Below are 17735 nucleotides of genomic sequence, written 5' to 3'. Positions count from 1 at the left end.
TGTTCTATAAGCAAACATCAATGTCTTGAACATGTGCTCTTTTGGGAGAAGATCAGTCGTGCTGCTGCATTCTAAAACACTGGGTAGAGGTTTAACTGTGCTTGCAGGAAGTCCGGCCAGAAGAGCACTGCTGTAGTCCAACCTCGAAATGAACAAGGGACTGGACAAAAAGTTGTGCAGCATACCGAGATAGGAAGAGCCTAATCTTTCTGATGTTGTGTAATGCAAACCTGCAAGATCAAGCTGTCTTTGCAATGTGCTCTTAGAAGGTCGGCTGGTCCTTTTTGAAGGAAATTCTGTGTGGAGACATGTTCTCACCATTTCCCCTCCTGTATCTCTTCTGGCTGAATCCAGATAACTGCTCCTTTTTTTAAAACTAGCGTTTTAATGAATAAAAACAGTGACAAATCGTGTCAGTAACAAAGACACACGGGTTATTAAAATAATTTTATTTTGTACATAGTTGATCATTTTATTTTGAACATAAAAACTAAATACAATACAAAATGTATATGAAACCACGCCGGCCACCAAACACCCAAAAGAAAATCCCTGCCGCTTCAGCTGGATGTCGTCCAGGAGTTGAGTCTTAATACAGCTCTGACCTGTTCTTCCGAGATCTCCCGTAACACTCCTATACTCCATGCCAGAGATTCCATTAGGAATTACATTAATAATAGGAAACCGTCTTTAAAGCGTGAGCAGTGTGATCCATCAGTCACTTCAACCCCCAAACATCACCCTCCTATTATTGAAAGAGCATTTATAAGGCTTCGCTGACAGCACAAGAACATCGACTACAATGAGTGAGAGACTTACTTAATGGAGTCACAAAAATCAGGTGAACAGAAACGCTATCTACATACATTACCGAGACATTTCCATGTATTCATGCAACTTTCAGCGATAATGGAGTGCAGTCCTGCCACCACCAGGTCTGTGTTCCCGGAAGCACCTTACTACAAACAGCTTAAATAACACCACACATGCCCTATATCAAACATTAACAATGGGTTACAAGTCAGGATCCCGGATTACTGACCCTTTCCTACAGCAGTGAGAAAGCAGACGACAGCCATGCAGCTTATCAGACCCCATCAGCTCGGACCCTTTGGGAAGCGCAACTATCTCAGCCACCTGCAACGAGGATCTGTTTTTGCACGAGCCTGATCAGGTGGATCTAAAAATGTAGAGCCTCGGATTCAAAGAGATCAATGTCAAAGTCAAACCGCGTTTGAGGTCACCGGCCAAAACCTTTTAAGCAGCAGACAGAGAGCGACACGACCGAACAAACCCCACACCCTTTTATATTCACGTTTCAACCTCAGAGGTGATTCTAGAGCAGTCTGGAAGTATATAGTTGATCACAAGGGGTGGTCCGGGCTACTTAAAAGAAGCCCGCACTTTCCTGCCTTTCAGCGGCTGTGGTGGTCGGAAGTTGTTCTCCATGCGTTTTCGGTCGTCTTCTTCCTCTCCGTTAAACAGCAGCGTCCGGAACTTTCCCATCTAAGTCCAAAAAGCATGAAAAACAGCGCGTGAGACGGGACCCGGCGAAGTGACGCGCTGCACGGCAAAAGAAATCAACTTTGGCATCAAGTCTTATGTAACAGGCTTGGTTTTCCACGCTGTGAATCTCCTGAGCTTTCGCTACTTATAGCTCATCAATCATTTTAATAAGCTGTACGAGATCAAAGTCTTGTGGCCTCATGCCAGACACACACTAGGCCGCTGTCACGACTATGCCGCCAACATGCCAAACTGCTCACGCTTACTTTAATTTAATTTCCTAGTTCAAAGTCTGAGGGACTAGACAAGAGCCGGGACCAAATCCACTGCAGTCGTTCAGATGGACAAAGACCTATGGATCTGAAATGCAAATCTGGTAATATCATACTTCAAAGCAAAAGGACATACACTGCCATTCAAAAGTTTGCTGTCAGTAGAAAAATAAAATAAAATGTACTGCTCACTAATGCTGCATTTATCAAAAGTACAGTAAAACTGTGTGTGAAATAATGCCACCAAAGCAGTAAATTAAATTTTGAAATAAATTACATTTTAAAGCGTTTTAATAAAAGTTATATTTTCAGTAATCATTGCTTTAGTCATAGGATGCTTGATTTAATATTTGCTGATCTTCCTTATTATTAAAGGTTTTAGGAATATTTGTGCTGCTTATTTTTGTGGAAACTGATGTATATATGGTATGATATGATATAGGTGAAGTTTAAAAAAAAAATTTCACTTATTTGAAATAGTTTTTTCGTTCCATTCTTTGATTACACCATTCATTCGTTGCATGTCTTTCAACCATTTTAATGCATCATTGCTGATTAAAAGCTGCCAAGTCGTTTCTATCAATATAAGCTGGGGTTAAAATGACTTCTATTGGGTGTCTGATCCACTGTAGGATTTCAGATGTGTTTTCGTTTCGACAAGACCTGTACATTTCGTCCGAACTAAAACCGAGCTGAACCCTCTCTTTACAAAATGTCTACTAAGTTCTGCTCCCTCAATCAGACCTTTTTTTAAAACAAAGATACATCCACTTAACCGATATTGTATAAATATACGTCACCAAAAAAATGACCAAAAACAAACCGGTCTGTAGGACAACGTTGATGTAAGATTTTGATCCACTTTTAATATCGCATAGTGTATACTATACAAACACAAGTATATAAACCATTTATGTACGCATGATCAGTGGCAGAAATCAGACATGCGAGAGTGTCAGCAGATGAGATCATTTCTGACCAGCTTCACCGTCACCACCGACACCCCGGGGTGCTGTGGACCATCCCTAATTTACATCACCACCGATGAGCTTCCCACATCCATCTCCCTCCACAACCATTCATTTTCATAAACCGACGTATGTCAATACACCAGATGATGGTCGTGGCAATCATTAGCAGTACGGTTTACGTAGAAGTTAATAAAAAGGTTAAATTATTACAATTATTAAAGCAACCCACCTGCTTCTCTGACACATAAATAGGCTCTTTCAGCACAATCCATGTGACGCTCTCATACAGTGGAGGAGTGGTGAGAGACCCTGGGTATGTCCAGTACTCCAGACTGTTCGGCAAAAGGCACTTTGGGTTAAAGCCCTTAAAATCAGCAACACTTCCCTACAAGAAAAAAAGGCATAGAACTGTGGAACTGTAATGCAGAGCCTTTTGGAACTAAAGACGGACTAAACAGGACTGTAACCACAATATAGTGAAGATGACACATGCCACAATATTTTGATAAGTGGCAGACTGGCGCAGTTTTTTTTTCCTCCAATGACCAACTCTTAAATGTATTGCATTTAGTTTTCTAAAATATAAAGATATTTTGTTAGGGTCCTAAATTAAGCTAAAAACTATTAAGCGAATACACGTGCTGAAGAAAATAAACGGAAATACAGAATTCGGTTCATTCAGAAATGCATAAATATGGATAAATGAACGCTGAATAAACAGAGAATTACTCAAAATACAAAACCACTGATCTGTGGTGGTGTCACAGACATTCTGGAAAAAAAAAAGAGAGAGATAAATAAAAAAAAAAAAAACCTTTTAGAGGAGCTGATTTGAATCTCTAGAACATGATTAACATATTTCAAGACAAATATTTCCAAATTAAATGACATGCAAAGAGGCATCTGGGTGTTTCCAAATTCAATCAGATGCAAAAAAGGGGACTAAAGCGCCGCATTTGTTTGGGAAGCCACCTGAAGACCTCCACTGATTTAATGTATTCATTCATGCATTCTCCCAAAAATAGCGTAAATAAATTTGTTTTTTCCCCCAATTTACTGCATAAATACACATACCTTGAATTTTACCATGTACAAGGCATCTGTTATCTGATGAAGAGCTCTGTGCTCATCACCTGTCTGAAACAAAAAAAACATTATTAGAATAGGTACAGTATGCCCTTCACTGAGGATATTTGTCTTTCTGTACATTTTTATAGATCTATATATGTAAGCTTTTTCTTATTTTCCTACGAAACTTTTTTTTTAAAATATTTTCTTATCCTCCTAAATCATATAATGTGATTGATTCCAATACAAATCACACGCTTTTGCTACAGTATTATGTATTCAGTACAGTTTGCCAAAAACTGGTGAAAATGAACACATTCTCAGGCCACCCAAGATTCTTCATCGTTACAGATCTGGAGAAGTTTAGCATTACAGTACATCACTAGGAAAAACTGGAAAAACACCACAATAATCCTTCAAAAATACAGCTTTTTGCTTTACAATTAACTGACTGGAGTTTTGTAATGTTTTTATCAGCTGTTTGCACCCATTCACTGCTAAATGATTCACCGGTGAACAATGAAATGACAAAATCAGGATGGCCTGAAGATAAGAACGTTTTCAGCGAAGGTTCATTTTTGGGCAAACCATTTCTTTAAAATAGCTGACTAACTTCCAGAAAGATGCCAAGGACAGCCAGGCCGTCAGGTGCTGCTGCTGCCTCGCCAAAAGACTTGTACTTTATGGCATTCCAATGAACCAGATGAAGCTGGAGAGAGACAGAGTTCAAGCTAAAAGATCGGGATAATGAAGATTGTGTGAACAAATATAATACACAGAGCAGACAGAAAGCCCGTGTCCTGCCCCCTCACCTCAGAAGCGTAGGTTTTTCCACCAACCGTATGCTCAGAGCCGCTGCAACCCTTGCATCCCCAATGGAAATGAAACTGTTTAAGTCTGTACATGTTTTCCAGAGGACCTCCCCGGATCACTGACAAAAAGGAAAGAGCGGTTTAAGGGGTTATTCACGCTGAGAGTGTTTTTGCATTTAACCACCCCCAAAAAAAATATCAGGAATGAATATCGTATACAAGGTATAGAGACATAAGCTTGAATGTTTCAGAATGCTGTCTCGTGCACGAGAAACTGCAAGAGATGTGAGACGCAAGCGCAACAGTCAAACACATCTTCAGGTTTACATACAGAAAAAAAACTATGGAAAAGCAGCACAAAGGAATGCAAAAACATGTTGTGTGTGAACGCCCCCCTTACTTGCGTGTATATCGCCTTTTGCTCAAAATGCAAAGAAAACGCGTAACTGAAATAGGTGCTTGGTGTTTTGCGAACCCAAGGCGTCTAACCACTATAGTTCAGTTCACTGAGTAAGAGCACAAAGTAAAAAAAAAAAATAAAATAATCTGTTATACCACTGGAACCATGAGTCTGTCTCCAACCTCTCCTTTCTTGCTTATTGCCCAGACCTCTTTCTCACGGACACGGATGATTCACGAGGAAACTTTAAAAGCTTCCCATCTTTAAAAGGGACCTGATAGATAAAATTCACAACCACCCTACCAACTAAAGTTTTTCCAATCAAGAACAGTGACTAATTTTCTGCTTTTCTTTTGTTGTTTCATTCATTTTAGCAGCATACTCTAACGCTGCTGTCACTTTAATACACATCTAATATACGCGTATGATTTCTTTCACAGCTTTGACGTTCCCAAACATAACAGAGTGTGCTTGTGCGAACTCCTGTTTTTGACATAACCTCGAGAGACAGCTTGCAAGTGCAATAAGATGCGAAAGTGCGCTCAGTTTAGTGCCGAACACGTCTGCGTGCGTGCGCTCCGAAAACCACGAATCAGAAGTAAACTGATATGGCTTTAAAACCAAGTCATGCAAATAATAAACTTTCATGACGACGAAGACCGCCAATGTCAAGCGAGGGTGACCGCCACTGATTTTTGATAATCAAAACTAAACAGATGTTTATTACCCGAGGCGCGCGCGGGGAGCATCACCATCGCATTAGCTCCTTAAAAGATACATGCATGAAAGCAGCACGTTTTTGCTTCTAATCAAAAATGCCGTTTGCAACACGGTGTAATAAATGATCTGAGATTAAACTTTGGTTTGAGGTTGAAACAGACAAATGCCGGGGATACATGAGACTTATATTAGATCTTACGTAATAGGTTTCCCTGTAAGAGGGCTCAGACCACAAGTTCTCCTCTCTTTAATTACTGCAGGATGAACAGAGTTACTATTTTTGATGCGAGCCATTTCATATAACAGTCATTACATTCCAGACCTCAAGTGGTAAGAGGAGAGCTAAAATGACAGGGTCATTTGTTCACATTAAGCAGAATTTCTTTCACTGCGAGCGAACGGGTCGCTGTCGTTTTAGCACTGTTTTTATATTATTAGGCTACAGGTTTTTATTCATATTTTGGATCAGCCTCTCTTTTCAGTTTAATTGAAGTTTCCGTTTTTTTGCCACTTTAGTTCAAATAAAACTCAATTATTCTTTTTAGGTTTTCAATCTAATATTTCCATTGATCACTCGCTGAAAACGATTTTACGCATGCAACAGTTTGACAGCGGCTGTGCACAACATGAGAGCCGTGCGGGTAGAAAAGCAGAAGTGCAAAACCTCAAATATGAAGAAACGGGACTAAATGTTGCCGCTCAAAGCGGTGTTCTTCTCCTAAAGAAGTGGTAATGAAGTTATGCCACCAACACCAACCTGATCTCTCATCCGAGTCGATGAACTCCACCACCACAGAATGGCCGTTGTTTGATATGCTGACAGAGGTGCAGTTGTTGTAAAACAGTGAGATGGGAGACAGTCTGGCATCGAATACAGCATCTGAAGGGACTATATCAATAGGTGATTGGCGGTTCCCATCGGCAATGGGATAGTCTTTGTACCATTCTGTTGGACCTAGAAAAACAATATTAACCATCCAGACATTAATGAATGTAATAACAGTGAACCTTTTTCAAGTTAACATAACTTACTGTACTGCAGCTTAGCGTGTTTAATGTGTGTGTGTGTGTGTGTGTCAGAGCTTTAAAGGTAGCTTGACTTTGAAAGATTTTTTGTTGTTGTTTGTGAAGACAAATTAAATGTCTAAAATGTAGGTTTACCACTTGAAATCATGATACCAATATGGCAATTTTTTTAATTTATGGGATTTATAACTTTACTTGTAAGTTTCTTCATAGTGGGGAAAAAAGTGTGATGGTGACCCAACAGCTTGAAGTTAAACTGGAGAAGAATGTCAGTCTTGAAATCACATACCTCCTGGTGATGTTGCTTAAGGAGCAGCTATCCCTTTAAAAGATAACTAGGCTAATCTCGCATTAACGGCGGACCGGGCCACCAAATATGCAACACTAAATCTAACGTCAGACGACTGGACATATTATGAATGATTGGCTACGAGCACAAAAACTGAAGGATGGCTGTACTAATTTATACTACTCAAATCTTGATAGTCTGATTTCTTCATTTGGAGTGAAGCTGCGCTCTTCGTGATATCTGAAGGACATTTTCCAGTCAAAATTCTGGCTTATCTCTTCACACCAAAAGCAGAAAACTAAAATGATAGCCACACCAGCTGACAACAGTTAAAGTATGTTTATTCTGAGTTTGTGGACACGAACGTAGCACACGTTCTCACCGTCTCTCACAACAAACTGACGGTTGTAAAAACCAGCTGCAGAACCACAGAGCTGTATATCTTCACAGCAAAGCCAGGCCAGCGGTCTGAGGCCGGAACCGTATGGCACTAAAGGTGACAACCTCGTGTCATAAGAAGAATGACATTCCTAATAGGAAATCTTTTTCTGAGAGATATATATATATATATATATAACATAATAATATATATTATAAATTGACTGATCATTCATGACTTATCTGTGATTTGAAATGGTATTCTGTCTTGTATTTTCTCTCTTCAAATTCAAAATAAATTAAAATCTTTAAATTATAAGAAAGTCAAACAATAGGTAAATATTTACCACGTAAACTAGCAAGCTAAAATGATTAGTCGTGCAATTTATATAAATCCATATAATACATATTTTTAACTTTTATTATATAACGGTTGCTGCAAAAAAATAAATAAATAAATAAATATCCCATTTCAGAAGCTGCCCAAAATGTATTTCTTCAAAGTTTCTACTCTGTAGTAGCGGTGACGTATCATTCTTGGTTTCTAGCGTTTCAGAAATAACATTTTATTTATTAATTCGATTTATTTTATTTTAACGCATGCATTTTACCGTGAAGCTCAACAGTCGCTGCGCGGTGCTGGGCAGTGGACAAAACCGATTAACGGAAAGACATTCGGGGTTTGACGCTCTCTCGTTAACGGATTCGGACGGCAATTGAATGACTGCAATTAACTTACCGTTGTCGTCCCCGTATCCCCAGTGATGGCCAGTCATTGCTCCCTCGGGTCAGGTGTCGTAAAGAGCGCAGAAGTGTCTCGAGTGGAGCAGAGGGCAGCGGTGTGCGGGTCTGGTCTAATGACAGCAGTAACAGGTGAGTAAAGAGCGCTGTGATTGACTGACAGACGAGCTGATCCGAGCAGGCCCCGCCTCCTCTAAAGCCGATTGCGCTTCTCTCCGGACCTGTTAAATATTCAAATAGCTGCCTTACTTTGAATGACTAGCGTACGGTTCAACTGTCGATCAACCAATCAATCAATTCATCTGAGATTCAAACAGAAAAACACCGAAGTGAGCACCGCTGTGCCCTCACTTGGTGTTTCCCTAAACTCGTGTATTAACCCACACACCTATATATAAGACTTTAAGCACTTCACAAGACTTTTTCCTGACAAATACTGACTTTTTTGATCGCCTTTACTGTAGGAACGAATAGACATTATGAAAAGTTTATTCAGAATAGACATTATTAAAATTTAGCCTATTTAATTTAAATAATTGTAATAATTAAATGTAAATAATTTGAATAATATAACTAAAAGTGTGTATTATTATTAATACTGCTAATAATAATAATAATAATAATAATAATAATAATAATAAATGTGTTGTTTCTAAAAGTTTTTGGTGCATGAGGTCTACGTAAATCAAAAGCAGACAATCACCTCACAAATTACCTCTACTGTGAATCATTAACACGAGCACTGTCTGGAAAAATCCATATGATCCATAGATACATGATCATTATGTGGTTCAGGGTGAACGCCTACCCATGCTAATGTCTGATCACTGTCTACTTGAGAAGCTCTTTAAAAATTAAGGTGCCTGACACCAAACCTGCCGGGGTAAATCATCCTGCATCTGGGTATATTTAGGATGTTTTACTAAAAGGTCTTAAATGTATAACTGCAAGTAGCCACAGGATATTTGTTTCCACACTCAAATGACAGATTTTAGAGAGAGAGGCGAGGACACATGTTAAAAAAACAGCTGTGACGGCAGTAAAACATTAAACGCCAGCAAAAAGTGCGCTGCGATGAGACATCTACACTTTGGTCTAACAGCATGCTTGCGCCGCTTCAAAACAACGACCTGAACGTGATGCAAGAAAAATAATGTGTTTGAGTCAGAGCCGCTGTCTGGGAGGCTTACCTCAGCTCTATAACTGTAATTTCCTAAATTAATAACACCAAAATAGCTAGGCAGCTTTTAGTTTTTAGAAAAGTTCACTTCACATGCCACGTCGGAGATGGCCTGGTACGGTGGTAGAACGGCCCAAAGAAAGAAATCAAGTGTTAATGATATGATGTTGGTGTATTTGTTTGATGCATTGGCACTTATTAGTTGCTTTTATGCTTAATGCATTTACTGGGGACTAGTGTGACACCGGAGAGAATAAACAAATAATCTGACAACCGAATGTTACTGTTTTGATTAATATAATTCAGAAATATTGCTGGGTCAATTCCAGTATTTGAAGTGGCTTTTTGTTTCTTGAAGGCTGCTGAAAAGGTGTTCAGGTAGAAAGCTGCCAGGATAAAGTGAAGTTACTTGATTTGAGGACTTAAAGTGAAGAAAAGCTATCCAGGGTGAGACTTTTGTAAACTGACCCACATTTTCACAGATGACTGTCAAAGCCAGCCATTCATCCACATTCGCCAACGTTTAGAAAAAATAAATAAATAAAGTTGATTTGCAACCCACTGATACCTTTAAATAATTCAAATCATATTCTTGTGAAAAGGGGAGTAAAAGACAAGTCCCCGAGAAGTCGTTCAAGCGTGAAAATGTCTCCCCCTCTCGGCCAAACGGAGGAATGACAAGTCTGCCTGAATCGAATCTGCGAACGTCGATCAGCAAATAGAGAAACAGCGGCGTGCCGGCAGGATCGAGCCGTCACAGACAGACAGAGACGGAGGACCATGACAGACCATAAAACGAGCAAAGAGCAGAAGTACGACCGGCAGCTCAGGTACACCTCGGTCAGGTTTGAGACCAAAGAGAGCAATGCGGTGTTCCCGCACGGCGATTCTCCTCCAGCGTTGTCTCTGAGCTTTCCAATCGTATCAGCGCTGACATGCATAGAGGCCCGTCGGTCACAGCAAGAGCTTTAATCGTTCTCGATTGATCGTGCTTTTATTCAATACGCTGCATTTCATATCTAGCCGATTAACAGCCGCGCTGGTCGAGAAAGCACGGGATGCGTCGGTCTGCTTGAACTGCTCGTCTGTCTTCGATTAAGTTATCGCTGTCCTTAAACGCAGGTCATTGATTGGTCGTTACATGTTTGTGTCAGGTTGTGGGGAGATCATGGACAGGAAGCGCTTGAAAATGCTCACGTGTGTCTCATCAACGCTACCGCAACCGGCACTGAGATCCTCAAAAACCTTGTGCTGCCAGGTATTCATATCAGCATCTCAAAGCATCAGGCCGAGACATCGGTTCATACAGGTCATTGTGTTGATGACAGGTTGTCTATTCTGCTTCTTAGGAATCGGAGCGTTTACCATAGTTGATGGCCACAAAGTGTCAGGAGAGGATGTTGGAAACAAGTAAAGTCACTGGCCTGCTAATCACTTCTTTTTTAAATAACAATCTTAAGGAGATTTCTGGTTATGTTGTGATGTATGGATAATCAGATTGCATGGTATTGAAAATGCTTCTGATTCTGGTCATGTTTCGATCTGTTCTGCAGCTTTTTTCTCACCAGCTGCAGTATTGGAAAGGTAAGCAGAGAGTGTGTGTGTGTGTGTGTGTGTGTGTGTGTGTGTGAACTAAAGTGACACATGCTGAATGACGTTGTGCTTGTTTTACAGAACAGGGCTCAGGCTTCTACTGAACTGCTGCAGGAGCTCAATAGCGACGTGTCTGGAAACTTTGTAGAAGAGGTCAGTTATAATATTGTATTGTAGTTGTACCTGTGGTACATACAGGGCTATACAAACAGTCACAGATTTGGACGCATCTCAAAACCGTTACGTTGAAAGAATAGGACATATCTGGTTTAAAATATAATTTTTATGGATTAACATTAAAATGTAATTTGAAAGGTCATTCACAAATATACGTTTAATTAGTTTAATACTTTTATTCAGCAAGGATGCATTATAATAATTAAGCGACAACGCTGATAACAGTTTTCAACAATTATATTAATAAGAAATTCAACTTTGCCATCACAGGAATAAATTCATGTAAAGTTCAAAGGTATACTGAAATCTAAAGGCAGCGGTGTGCATATAAGTGCAAAAGCCTTTACATCTAAAGGGATTTAAGATCTACACAAATTCAGGCAAATGTGTTCAGTCTCTTCATGCTTTTATCTCTTTTTTTTTTTTTTTTTTTTTTTGTGTGTGTTTATTCAGAGTCCTGATAAGCTTTTGGACAACGACCATGAGTTTTTTCACAGATTTAGTCTGGTAATTGCCGTCCAGCTTCCAGAAAGGTATTGCCCCTCAAATACAACGTATTGCTCCTTAATTATTTACGTGGATTTCTTAAATGCATTTCCAAAACGGACATGTTACGTGAAAAGACCCATGTTAGTATTTTATTGGTTGCATTGCTGGTTCTTCATATCAATGCATGTCTTATATGTTTATTTGACAGCACATGTTTGAGGCTGGGCAGTGTGTTATGGGAGGCTGGTGTGCCGTTCCTTGTATGTCGAACATACGGACTCATCGGTTACATGAGGCTGGTTGTGAAAGAGCACACGGGTAACAGTTACTATTTCACCAAGCAAAGAATTTTTCTTTATTAGCAGTGGGACAGTTCATTTGTAATCCAATAACTTTGCTACAATGTGGTTTTAACACTTATGTAAATACATCTGTGTCTGAAAATGTCTTTCTCTACAGTGGTCGAATCTCATCCAGATAATGCGTTAGAAGACCTGAGACTAGACCAGCCTTTCACCGAGCTCAAACACCACATAAAGTCGTACGACCTGGACAGCATGGAGAAGAAGGTCTGATCGATTATAAGTCCTTACTTGCATGTATTCTGTGTTCACGTTTAAATCAATGCAGTTTAAAAAATGTTGCATGCATTTTTGGTATATTTTAGGATCACAGTCATACGCCATGGATAATTGTTGTTGCCAAATACTTGGAAAAGTGGTATAGTGAGGTAATTTTGGACATTTCTCATGCGCTTTCTAATTACGAGACCCTAAATGTGCTAAGTTACTTCTTATGAGACCTTCTCATCGTGTATCTTCTCTGATCCAGCACAACTCTCAGTTACCGAAGAATTATAAGGAAAAGGAAGCTTTCAGACAACTCATCAGAGAAGGTCATTTAATGCAATTTTCCTTTCAATTGTTTTTTTTTTTTTTTTTTTGTGGGTTTTCCTTAATTTCTGTATTTTCTCAGGAATCCTTACGAATGAGAACGGAGCGCCCGAGGACGAAGAGAACTTTGAGGAGGCCATCAAGAATGTGAACACGGCCCTGAACCCCACCAAGGTAGAACACCTGAAAAGCTGTAGTTATAGTTTACTTTTCCTTGCGCATGATTTGATTTGACCTCTTCCCACTGTAATGCAGGTCCCCAGTTCGACGGAGGACATTTTTAATACCGAGCAGTGTGAAAATATTACCTCGCAGGTTAGTAAGAACACGCAGAACTACTCCTACAAGCCACTTTTAAACCGTCCTCGACAAAATAAATTATGTGCTTCGCTTTCGGGTAATATCAATTTATAGATCATCGTTGATTTTAATGTCTCATTGCAGAGCCAGTCCTTCTGGGTGATGGCACAAGGAGTGCGGGACTTTGTTCGAAACGAGGGGAACGGAAAGCTACCCGTGCGAGGAACCATCCCAGACATGATTGCCGATTCGGACAAATTCATCAAGTTACAAAACGTGTAGGCATTCAGCACTCGGGAGCATTACATACTCAGACATGTGTCGTGGCTGTCAATCTGTTGCTTTCGGCTGATTCCCGCTGAGTGTGTTTTCGGTAAAATAGCGTCTGTTTGGCACTTTCAATTTCAGCTACAGAGACAAAGCCATGAAAGACGCAGCAGCTGTGTCCAAACACGTTGAAGCACTTTTACAATCGGTTGGAAAGGTATTTACATAATCAACATGCTGTGCTCTTCTGCAGTTTATCTCTTTTATTACCACATTAACGATCTGTTTGCTCCAAAGCCTCCAGAGAGCATCTCTGAACAGGATATCAAACTTTTCTGTGAGTATTGCATACACGCTCCCATAGATCAGAATAGTTTCTGCTTTTGTGCTTTACCGGACATCCCAACACTTTCCGTAATCCTGCGATGTTCTGCCTCATTTCATCAGTTTATATTGTTCGTTGTACCAGAACCTCCAGAGAAATCTCATCTTTGGGGATTTCAACAGTTGGCTTTCTCCACAAATTACTGTAAAGCCTACGTTGTGTGGTGTTTTGTGTCCCGCAGGTAAAAACGCAGCTTTCCTCAGAGTGGTGCGCTGCAGGTCTCTGGCAGACGAATACAGTATGGACACTTTCAATAAAGATGAAATCAGTACGTCTTCTCTGCGGTTCTCCGTCCGCCCGTGATTTATCTCAGTTTATAAATGTTATGGCTGCTGTACTGGATTGTTTAGAAAGAATTGCTAACATGCTTCATTGTTGTGTATATCCACTCTTGGGTGTCGCTGTGTGTGTTTTAAGCAGTTTTTTCCGTCTCCATAGCGTCCTGTATGGACAGCACAGACAGCGAGATGGTTCTGTACCTCATGCTCCGCTCCGTCAATCGCTTCTATCAGCAACACTCCCGATACCCAGGTCAGAAGAGACATCCAAAAATATTAATAATTAAGAATTATTTTAAATAGTAACAATACTTCACAATATTGTCATATCTAGTGTAGCTTTCACAACAGACTTCTTTCAGACACATTGACACTAAACCCTTAAACGATAGCGTATATGAACCCTGTCGCCATGATATGATGGACTACGACGGTTTCTCTCAGGTGTCTACAATTACCAGGTGGAAGAAGACATTAACAAACTCAAGCTGTGTGTAAACAGTCTTCTACAGGAGTACAGCCTGAACGTCAACGTGAAAGACGACTACATCCATGAGTTGTAAGTTTTAAGTTCGCAGTTGAGCCTTTTTGGTTTGAAGCTGTACAAACTAAATATTTATATTAAGAATGGTTTTGCAGTATTGATAATAAAGAAGCGCGCATTCTCCGGTTCGTCTGGTCCCTCTGTTTATAATCGGGTAATGGTGTAAATGTTACTTCATATCTTCTTCCAGCTGCCGTTATGGAGCTGCTGAGCCACACACAGTCGCCGCTTTTCTGGGAGGTGAGTGTTTATGTACTTATTCGGGATCCTGCAAACGCATACTTCATCGAACATTCATATCGCACGCTGCGACATCCGCTAGGATATAGATTTAATAGTTTAAAGGCAAACCGTATAACAAATGCGAACATGGCCTTGCTAATGAACCGTTTTCAGTGCTTGCGTTACTATATGCATTTTAAATAATCATACAACCGCCGGACAGCACTTAACCGCAATAAAAGCCAGGTGTAAATGACCGAGGTGTTGATTTTGAGTGCATCTGGTGCTCGTTCGGAGGTGGTCAGGGATGGATTTTGACCACCTTCAATAGAGATGTAAATGCTAATGCATTCTCATTTTTTTGTATTCAGCTACCTAAGTGATGTAGTGCAATTAATCCTTATCTGTCACTCACGGAGTGGCTTGAAATTTTGCCATACTCTGTTTATTTCCATCCGACGTTGATATGATTCATGGTTTTCTGTAGAAGGAGCTTATTTAATGTTGCCAAGCTATGCTGTGGCTTTTTTGTATTGGCTTTTTTCACAATTTAAAAGAAAAACAATCATGTTATCTGGTCCCCTTCCTAAGTGAACAATAACCTTTGAATTCTCCATCCGAATCCCTCGTCTCTTTCTCTACATTTCCTTGTGCTTTTGCACTCAGCCACTGTAAACTCTTTATCAACTTTTACCGTATGACTCTTAAAGGCGTAGTTCACCCAAAAATTTAAATTCTGTCAATAATAACTCGCCCTCATGTCATAAGACCTTTGTTCGTCTTTGGAACACTAATTACGATATTTTTGATGAAATATGAGCGCTTTCTGACCCTGCAATTACCACGTTTAAAATAGACCATGTGACATCAGGGGTTCAACGTTAATTTTACGAAGCTCTGAGAATAATTTTTGTGTGCAGAGAAAACAAACGTAATGACTTTATTCAACAATTACTTTTGTTGAATAATGTTGTCATTTCTAGATGAACTATACCTTTTAAATAGTAAACAAAAAGGTTTAGTGAAAAAAAAAAATACATGGGCATCCAATTAGGTTTATTACTAAGAATATGTTTGATTTGCACAACCTTAAATGTATAGTTAATGCCAGTTTCCTTGATCTAATTGCATATCTTGAAATCATCAGAGGTTAACAACAGCAGTTGTAAAGGGGCCTGTTGTTTGTCTTCTGTTGCAGGATCAGCAGCTCAAGAAGCCATCAAAATCATCACACACCAGTTTGTACCTTTCAACAACACGTTCCTCTATAACGCCATGTCACAGACCTCTGCTACTTTTCAGCTTTAGAGCAATCGTCCCTTCCAGTTGTGCTCCTCATTCCTCTATAAAAGTGTTGGCACTCAAGTTTGTTTGTACTTGCACTGATCAGTGGTGTTGCTTTTTTTCAAGACAAGACCAGAACTGATGCTGCATACTGAATAAAAAGTACTTCTCTAAAGCTGTTGTATGTGATTAGTGTTAATATATATGGATGGATGGATGGATGCATAGAATTTTATTTATTTATCTTCCCTCTATGCGTTCAGCCTACATTATCTAATATAAACGTGTGACATTTCCACATAGTAGCTGGGGAACTGTTGTTTACACATGTCATATAATTTTTCTAAATATGTGCTAAGCTGTATTGTGGTGAGCTGCTGCTGTTTGTTTGAGTAGATTACAGTTATTTCCTGTTGTAGGGTGGAGTGCTGCGTTTCAATGCCGGTCTAAAAGCAGACGGCTCTCTGTGGTTTGAAGAGAATGGCTAGGTTTTCCTCATAGGGAGTCTAGACAGAGGAAGGACCAAATCAGTGGCACGTAAAGCTATATTTTTACTCATTCCCAAGCCTCCAAGAATCTAAAACTTCCCGAATGACCTACTTTACCCATGGACAAACGTTTAGGAAAAGTTCAGAAGACTCCGGTCAGTGTGTTGTGATAAATCCAGTGGAGGGCACCCTTCTCCTTCTGCTGGAGCACACGCTTTTCCTCACTGTAGAATAATTCATAACTGGAGGCTGTCCTTATATTGATCTGTCAAGCAGGACAGCGTTAATAAGAAACCAGGCCATGTTGTTCAGTTACTACTTCATTGTTTTCACAGAAGCAGAAAATGTTCAAACATTCTCCTCCTCATGACTAATATGTATATAGACGACTGCGTTACGAAACTTTCCCTGTGACCCCTGCATGAGGAGGGCTGCCTATCTGGGCCGTGTTTATGAAGGATTGCTGGGCTCAGCCTGCAGCTTTTCAAACCGAATGGAAATTCCCCCCAAGGTGATTTACTCATTCTGGCCTGAGAGTGACTTTGAAAGCTTGACTAAGAATTATGACTTATACAACTAGCGTATTCCTTGTTTGGAAATACTGCATATCTGTTTAATATCCATGCCTTCAGCTTATGACACGGCATTGAGTGTTCTATCTGACATTTTTGTCAAAATAGAGTTTTATATATATATAATATCTTCATTGCGTTATGCAATGCTTCTTTTAATAAGCTGTGTACATTTTTGGCCTTATTTTTTTTTTTTTTAGAAAACGAATCTTATAGAAATCTTCACTAATCTATGGAATGCAAAAACTTTGAAGCTCAATATCTCAAAACAGCTCAGAATGCAGATAGAAACTTATAATTCTTATAAGGCGACGATCTGTTCATTTCATGACCATGGTTTTCATTTGGGGTCACTATTCATTAAAATTTTTTTTTTTTTTTTTAGGTTTTAGAACTTTTGTAATCCCATTTTAGATTAGATGTCTTTACATTTCGAACATTTCTAAATATAAATTAGGACGTAATTGCATTGTATCAAATAATTAATTTAAATGTGAATAAATAGTACTTCTAAACAATTATTAATTATTCCATTTGTGAAATTTTAGCTCTGTATACTGGGCAGACACTTATTTTCACACACTGGTAACCTTATATATCATCCTTTTGAAACTAAATTCCCGCTGAAGATTTTTCCTGATGTCTTCAATGCGGAAAGGAGAAGGTCTGGAGTTCAGCATGTCATGCAGCTGCATAAACAAGGCCGGAGAACCATGTGGAGCGAACCAAACGTGGTTTCAATTAGATGAATGCATTATTTTTGCAATAGATAGTTAACTAATGTTTTTACTTCACTGTTTATATTACTTCATAGGCTGCCAATCACATTCGATGAACTTTTTATTTTGAATTCTAATGTTAACGGACACACTATAATAAA

The 17735-nt window shown here is 39.4% G+C and overlaps 2 protein-coding genes across 2 annotated transcripts; one reads left to right on the top strand and one right to left on the bottom strand.

Annotated features, from left to right (window-relative positions):
• Window positions 1–428: 428 nt before the first annotated feature.
• ca7 (carbonic anhydrase VII) lies at window positions 429–8385 on the bottom strand. Its single transcript, XM_043243593.1, has 7 exons — window positions 8182–8385; window positions 6507–6704; window positions 4630–4748; window positions 4431–4526; window positions 3824–3886; window positions 2979–3134; window positions 429–1506 (listed from the first exon to the last, which is right to left on the bottom strand). Exons 1-7 carry the CDS (start codon window positions 8216–8218, stop codon window positions 1384–1386), a joined length of 792 nt encoding a protein of 263 aa, XP_043099528.1. The 5' UTR covers window positions 8219–8385; the 3' UTR covers window positions 429–1383.
• Window positions 8386–10051: 1666 nt separating this feature from the next.
• nae1 (nedd8 activating enzyme E1 subunit 1) lies at window positions 10052–15970 on the top strand. Its single transcript, XM_043243069.1, has 20 exons — window positions 10052–10193; window positions 10518–10621; window positions 10713–10773; window positions 10917–10947; window positions 11038–11109; window positions 11587–11666; window positions 11831–11940; window positions 12082–12191; window positions 12290–12352; window positions 12454–12517; window positions 12598–12689; window positions 12771–12830; window positions 12960–13093; window positions 13224–13299; window positions 13380–13419; window positions 13649–13735; window positions 13906–13998; window positions 14190–14304; window positions 14480–14529; window positions 15710–15970. The coding sequence occupies exons 1-20, from the start codon at window positions 10144–10146 to the stop codon at window positions 15817–15819; spliced, it is 1602 nt and encodes a 533-aa protein (XP_043099004.1). The 5' UTR covers window positions 10052–10143; the 3' UTR covers window positions 15820–15970.
• Window positions 15971–17735: the final 1765 nt, after the last annotated feature.

This window comes from Puntigrus tetrazona, chromosome 7, assembly GCF_018831695.1.
Source record: "Puntigrus tetrazona isolate hp1 chromosome 7, ASM1883169v1, whole genome shotgun sequence".
In the NCBI taxonomy this organism is placed as follows: domain Eukaryota; kingdom Metazoa; phylum Chordata; class Actinopteri; order Cypriniformes; family Cyprinidae; genus Puntigrus; species Puntigrus tetrazona.
Note: the sequence above shows the minus strand (reverse complement) of the source record. Positions and strands in the feature narration are given on the sequence as shown.